The 7757-nt window shown below is 34.9% G+C and overlaps 1 protein-coding gene across 1 annotated transcript; it reads left to right on the top strand.

Moving 5' to 3' along the window:
• The first annotated feature begins 1723 nt into the window (after positions 1-1723).
• On the top strand, positions 1724-6913 carry LRFN5 (leucine rich repeat and fibronectin type III domain containing 5). The gene is made up of 2 exons (XM_089503329.1): positions 1724-3111; positions 5983-6913. The coding sequence occupies exons 1-2, from the start codon at positions 1724-1726 to the stop codon at positions 6911-6913; spliced, it is 2319 nt and encodes a 772-aa protein (XP_089359455.1).
• Positions 6914-7757: the final 844 nt, after the last annotated feature.

Raw genomic sequence — 7757 nt, 5'->3', positions numbered from 1 at the left:
TTTTTCTTATTGCATACTGAATAATTAACCAGTATAAATGCTAGTACCCATTAACCTACATTTTGCCACTTTATATGTTCTGGAGTATTGGTTTGAAAATCTGTAGAATCTAACAAAATAATAGATCAACGTGTTTGCTATTGTCCTAATAAAATTGGCCTCCCAAATAATATTTCAAATAGATACATTTAAAAATATCTAAAGTGGAGACATTGCAACTGTAACCAATTATTTATTGCTGCTACAAATGAAACAAATATTATTATCCAAATATCCAGGGGGAGGATACGAGATACGACATTCTGGAGGGAGTGAATTTTATATTTGGACCAGGACTGCTTAGTCATATATATAAATATATATTTACATATATATACATATATATAAATATATTATTATTATTATTATTATTATTATTATTATTATTATTATTATTATTTAAAGAATATAATAAATGGCAAGATCAGTCTGGGGATGACTAAGCAGTCCTACAATTCACTCCCTCCAGAATGTATCTAGTATCCCCCACCTGTATTTGGATAATAATAATAATAATAATAATAATAATAATAATAATATATATATGATTTTCTTTTCACTTTGATTCCTGTTTCCATTAATTATATATAAATTAAATTCCATACACAAATATATATATATATATATTGTAATTTATATTTATATTTGTAATAATGCATTTATAAGGCTTCACACTACAATATATTTAGTTAAAATGCAAACGTGGCAATATGCCAATAATGTCTCTGTTTCTAAACGCATTTGTGTTCTTTTCTACTTTGTTAGACAAATATATATTTCCCTGGAATTATCACACGATGGAAATAGTTTTAGTTCATATAGAGAATGGCATTATGCTGATTTAAATTTCTGTAGTGGACATCTCACAATATAATTGAACGCCATTAGGAATAATGATTTAATTGACTTGAACACAGTTCCTGCAAGCAACTCATTCGCTGTTAAATGTGTTTTTTTCTCCCCACATTTATGAATAATAGATATAACCTTTGAAACATAAAACAATATATATATATATATAAAAGGAAAAACCACCAAAAAAAATAATAAAAAATATTAATAAAATAATAATAAAAATATATATATTTAATAATATATAAAATAATATATATATTATATATATATATATATATATAATTTTTTAATTATATATATATATTTTTTAAATTATTATTATTTTTTATTATTATTATTATTATTATTTGGTGGTTTTTCCTTTTCTTTTTTTAACTTGGACAACATACAATTACCTTAGTGGACAAGTTCCATCACATACTTTTTCACAGCCACATTAACCAAATAATTACATAACGTGGGTTGGTGGCTTAAAAAGTCCAGCCCTGCAAATGGTTATAATAAAATTTTTAAAAATAAGGAAAAATGCCATATATTTGTGTTCAACTAAGTCTTAACATAATTGACACAAATTCCTGTCAACTAAGGATAAGGAATACAAAAATAGAGCTTAATGTTTTGCATGTCATGTAGAAGTAACACATCAATGTATTTTCTTCTAGCTAAACTGAGTTAAATGTCTTAATTAATGATGCCAAATATATGAGTCTGATAATTGTTACGTTTCAATGATCAAGCAAAACAATTGTAACAAAATTATCCAAATGAAAAAAAATAAATTCTAAATTCATTTTTTTTTCTTCTTTTAGGCTTTTCAACCTAATCTACAATGGAAAAACTGTTCTGTTATGTGCTTTTTATTGGCATGGCAGTGAGAGCTGAGCTCTGTCCAAAGCGTTGTACCTGTCAAAACTTATCTCCAAATCTCGCAACCCTTTGTGACAAGAAAGGGTTGTTGTTTATTCCACCAAACATCAATAGAAAGACGGTGGAGCTACGCTTGGCTGATAACTTTGTTACAACCATTAAGAGGAAGGATTTTGCGAACATGACAAGCTTGGTGGACCTAACACTGTCAAGGAATACCATAAGTTACATTACACCTCACGCGTTTGCGGACTTGCGGAACCTGCGGGCTTTGCATTTAAACAGCAACCGATTGACTAGAGTCACCAATGAAATGTTTAGCGGCCTCTCAAACCTCCACCACCTAATACTCAACAACAACCAACTGACGTTAATTTCCTCGACAGCATTTGACGATGTGTTAGCTCTAGAGGAACTCGATCTGTCCTACAATAATCTGGAAACGATACCTTGGGACGCAATTGAAAAGATGGTCAGTTTGCACACTCTGAGTTTGGATCACAACATGATCGAGCACATTCCAAAAGGAACCTTCTCACACCTGCACAAGTTGAATAGATTAGATGTGACATCTAATAAATTGCAAAAGTTACCACCCGACCCTCTCTTTCAGAGAGCGCAAGTGTTAGCAACCTCAGGAATAATAAGCCCCACCACATTTGCGTTAAGTTTTGGCGGAAACCCATTGCATTGCAATTGTGAATTATTGTGGCTGAGGCGTCTCTTGAGAGAAGATGATTTAGAGACATGTGCATCACCTCCACTTCTATCTGGCCGCTATTTCTGGTCCATCACAGAAGAAGAGTTTCTGTGTGAGCCGCCACTGATTACTAGATACACACAAGAGCTAAGGGTACTTGAAGGTCAAAGGGCCGTTTTAAGATGCAAAGCACTTGGAGACCCCGAGCCTGCCATTCACTGGATATCACCCGAAGGGAAATTAATTTCAAATGGAACCAGAATTCTCGTTTATGACAACGGAACCCTTGACATTCATATAACAACTGTAAAAGATACAGGTTCTTTCGCATGTATTGCTTCTAATCCTGCAGGAGAGACCACAAAAACCACAGACCTTCACATTATCAAACTTCCTCACCTGGTTAACAGCACAAATCACATTCAGGAGCCGGACCCGGGGTCTTCAGATATCTCCACGTCTACTAAATCTGGTTCCAATGCAAGCACTAGCAATGGGGATACAAAAATTAGCCAAGATAAGAAAGTTGTAGTTGCTGAGGCTACTTCGTCGACTGCACTTATTAAATTTAACTTTCAAAGAAATATACCTGGAATACGTATGTTTCAGATACAGTACAACGGCACATATGACGATTCCCTCGTTTATAGGTAAGATTGTCATTTTACCAATGACCTTTTTTGAACACATGTTGAACTGACCACATCATTGATTAATCATAAAGAAATGGTCATTATTTTAAACCAAATAGTTCACGACAAAGGATGTTCTATGCTGTCTTCAAAACAATGGTCCTTCATGACCATGAGGACACTTTGGGATGTCCTCCATTCCAATGTTTACCGCTTCTGCAGAGAGTCTGAAGACAGCATAGTCTACCCTCTGTCATTTGGAGCCAACATTACCGGTTCTAAGCTGACAAAGACAGTGTAACGGCACCCGGGGGCCTCAAAAAGTATGTATTAATGTGTATTGATAGTTAACATTTTGTCTTAACGATGGCATACTAAAAACACTATGTGTTAGTTAAAATATTAACCAGGTTAATAAAATTATATTTTAATAAATAACACTTTATATTTTATGATCAACTCTATATAGTCCTATATAGAAGCATAGGTGGCTTATCCTTTCAAAACACTAACTAGAAGGAGAGGTTGTTGGCCTGGCCTTCTGATGACTCTGTTGAGATCTTCGGAAGCAAGCCTACCTTGAACGGTAATAACAAAAATATATGCCAGAATGTTATACATTTAAATTATAATTTGTTATTTAAATGTAAATCCGATACATCAGAGTAAATGAAAGGCATACAAATACAGTTATATTGTTCACATATCTGAAGCAAACACTACATTTGGCAGGAACACAGTGGTCTGTATCCAGTGGCAGTGGATGCTCTCGTAGGCACTGGACAACCACTAGCCACTTGGTTTGTAATAGCTGCATGCCATGCACCTGCCAATTATTATTGTAGGGCATTAGAAACAGAAATCAATAATCCATTAGTCACAAGTCACTCGAAATTAACATGCATCAATGAATGTGCAGATGCAATTAGTGTATGGGTATTAAAACATGTGTCAGCAAGAGAACCTTACTGTGTATGGCTGCTTGGAAAGGCTTTTCTGAGGAGTTAAATAAGCACAGTTCTTTTAAAGCTGAGACATGCCTATACTACTGTCCTAAATAAAACCTGCATCACATAAAGTTGGCTTTAATCGTTTCAAAGTTATTTTTTTTAAAAAACCAAAACATTTCCAGCAGGAATAAATTTATTATATTTAAAATCATTTAAAGCCTCTCATATCATAACAATTTATTTGATTATTTTGTGTTTGAGATAAGGTATTCTGACCATTGTTACATTAAATTATTCTCTGTTGATAATTTTGGTCTGGGCTGCTACTTGGCCTTGGGTAAAGACCATCATGTAATCCAACATCTGTTTCTATTACCTCACATTGCTAAATAAAAAACATTGAAGGTAACCTGCCTTTGCTTTAATTAAGTAAACCAATAAAAATTAATACTTAAGCACATGTTGTATGAATGCCATTTGTAATCTTGGGTTCTATGTGCCTTAAGCAAATTGTGTTTATTAATTCAGGGTCTGACATTCTGATAACAGTATACAAATATCCTTGTACGCCAGACACTAATTTATTCTTATGCGTGTCTTTGGGTACAGAGTAGTTTATCATTGTGATGTGCGACTAAGTGGCTATGCTTACAATTTAGCATAGCTGGCATCTCTCTGGATTTCCCCTTCAGTTGAAAACTAATTGACAGGTCTTCAAGGTAGTGGCTTACTTTCTCGGTTTGGTGTGTAGTGTTGGGTTCAGCCAACATTTTCTTCCTATTGCAGCCTATGGGTCGATCACCCATTTTTATGGACCCCATTTATTTGTGCCTCCATAAGAAGGAGCAGACATTCCAGGTCCACAGAACACAATTTTGGGTCTATTCATTAGAAGATAATCATGAGGTCAATTACATTATGGGCTAACTAGAGTGACCAGTCATTATTTCAGTTGCATGTCCACGCATGTTGACACTCGCAAAACAACTTGCAGCTTTGCTAATCTGTGAGTTGCCTGCAGCTGACAGCAACTTTAGGTTTTATGAGTTTCAGATGAGGGCATGCAAATTCAAGGAAAATAATATAATATCCCAATATAACATAAATAGCAACATACAAACAAGCGGGACTACTCATTTATTAAATGCAGTAAAGTGGATATGATGGTACGAAAGACCCTTTAAGGAAGAAAAAAAAAACTATTTCCTTCTAGCAGTTTTCTTTTTAGGATGCATTAGAACCTGAAATATCTGGCACTCTACTTTAATTACATCTATATTGTGGCCCATGAAGGCATCACTGGTTTAAAAAGTAATCATTAGGAATTATGCAATTCAGTTATGTTTGTGATACACATTTTTGAATGTATAAGTCACGGGGTCTCAGGTACCTGTTTACTGTAGTTAATCCTCTGTGCTCTAGAACTAAACCATTAGCTCTGACATCTCCAACATTCTAATCTCAACAGCCAGTATATATATTGTGTATTACCCATGAACCATTAAGGTCAACAACATCATGCTTCTTACATGTTCAAGATAATGGCATGCTTTCTTTTGTAAACATTATCTGCTGGGATCTTAATGTCTGATATGGCATCTTATGCAAGAAATGCTTTTTAGGATTACGTGTGATAAGTGTTTTTCAAAAGGAAACGTTATATTGGGTCTGTTTTTCCCAAGGTTTAAAACGGCAGCAGAGGTGTTGTACGTGTTAAGTGGATTGATTTAGAAGGTAACTAAAGCATTAGTCGCATCTTGCAAAACCAATCTGTCATAACTGATTTCTTATCAGGGGTTCTTCACAACTTAATTAAAGTTATCAGTGATGGCACAAATTCATTTAGGTCCATGTTTTGGGGCCAAATGGCCATACTTCAGGTATAGCCAAATTTCTCTCTTTACTTTTTGAGTTAACAAATGTTTTTGTCTTTTCTCAGAATGATTCCGCCAACGAGCAAGACATTCCGTGTTAATAATCTGGCATCTGGAACTGTCTATGATTTGTGTGTCCTAGCAATTTACGATGACGGCATCACCTCCCTTACTGCAACCAGAGTTGTAGGATGCATCCAATTTACGACGGAACAAGATTATGTCCGTTGTCATTTTATGCAGTCCCAGTTTTTAGGTGGTACCATGATCATTATAATAGGTGGCATTATCGTTGCATCTGTATTGGTTTTTATAATTATTCTTATGATCAGGTATAAGGTGTGTAATGGCAATGGGAACCATAAGGCAACAAAAGTAAGTAATGTGTATTCTCAGACAAACGGATCTCAAAATCAAGGCTGCAGTGCATCAATGCCACCATCGGCCTCCAAGCAGGTTGTAGAACACGAAGAAAGCCCACAGTGTTGCAAATCTATGGGTGAGAGTGGGGCACAGTTCTCAGACACTTGCTCCAGCCAAGATGCCCCAGCTGCTACCTCTGTGTTGCCTCATGGTTGGACTTCTGGGTCACTTAAGCAGAAGAGGAAATCGGTACTAAAACCTATGGATTGTCAGACAGAGACAGTTTTAAATATGGAATCCCAAAATACGAATAGAAACAATTCAACTGCCCTACGGTTATCCAGTCAGACCTCTGGCTTAGTCAAGGAAGGTCCGACATATAAAAGAGCACAGTCAAAACCAAGTAAATTTCTAACGCTACCTGCAGAAACATCAAGAGCGAAGCGAAGGTACTCTTTGAATGGAGAAGTATTCGAATATCATTGTTACGTTAACTCCCAGAACACTGGTGGGTTATGGTCCAAAAGGAGCATGTCAATGAACGGCATACTTATTCAGTCGGACAATTCGGAGATGGACAGTGGCAAAGCAACATTTTCGAGCTCTGAGTGGATATTGGAAAGCACTGTTTAATAAACTACTTACTTTTAACAAAGATAAACATAAAAAATAACTCAGAGCACACTTAGATAATCGAAAGTTGGAATTCCAATGTTGTTGTTACCATCCACGGCTTTTACAAACAGGGTTGCGTACGAGCCGACTACCGCACCTTTTTGTTTGCTTTTTAACGGTGTTTTAATGAGCAAAAGAAAAAAAAATAATAAATAAATCAGAACAAAGGTTGAACAAAATATGAAACAGCACCAGTGCCTTCCTTCCCTGTAGGACTGGCTTCCTGGTTCTGCATCAGCAGAAATAAGAGACTTCATTCACAAAAAAAGCCTTTCGTATGGGAAATTTCCTTCAAGCTAAGAACAAAACAAAACAAAAGACCAATTATGGAAGAATTACTAAAAGTATTTTTTAAATAACCAGACTGTATTTATTTTTGAGTGACAATGGTGTTGCCTTTATTTTTAGGCATATGCTGTACAGAACAACAACTTATGTGTTGTTATGTTGTGTAAAATAAAATATTCAATATCTATACCGAGACATTGCTGAAATAATTACCCGCTGTCGAGTATTGCAATTAAGAATTGAAGTCTTTGTCTGGGTACTTGCAACATTCACCATTATTGTATATCAAGTAGGCATTCTTTCATTCATTCTAAACATACAATGCAATGTTTTACATATAATATTCCGAAATTCCAGTTTAAAGGCAAAAAAAAAGCTAAAAATACGATTTGATAATACTATCGACATTTGCGGATACCAAAATCATTTGCCATTCTTGTTGTCATTGGTAAGGTCCCTTTATTGAATTATAAAGTGTTCTAAAAATCATAAAAAATGACTAATTTTGTATTTC

This window comes from Sceloporus occidentalis, unplaced genomic scaffold, assembly GCF_023333645.1.
Source record: "Sceloporus occidentalis isolate IW3139 unplaced genomic scaffold, rSceOcc1.0.p SCAF_226, whole genome shotgun sequence".
Lineage (NCBI taxonomy): Eukaryota > Metazoa > Chordata > Lepidosauria > Squamata > Phrynosomatidae > Sceloporus > Sceloporus occidentalis.
The sequence above is the reverse complement of the archived record's forward strand: the minus strand, read 5'-3'. Positions and strand labels throughout refer to the sequence as shown.

Coding starts and splice junctions, on each gene's coding strand:
- LRFN5 (XM_089503329.1), top strand. CDS start 1,724: ATGGAAAAACTGTTCTGTTATGTGCTTTTTATTGGCATGGCAGTGAGA. Junction 3,112..5,982: donor GACGATTCCCTCGTTTATAG/GTAAGATTGTCA, acceptor GTCTTTTCTCAG/AATGATTCCGCCAACGAGCA.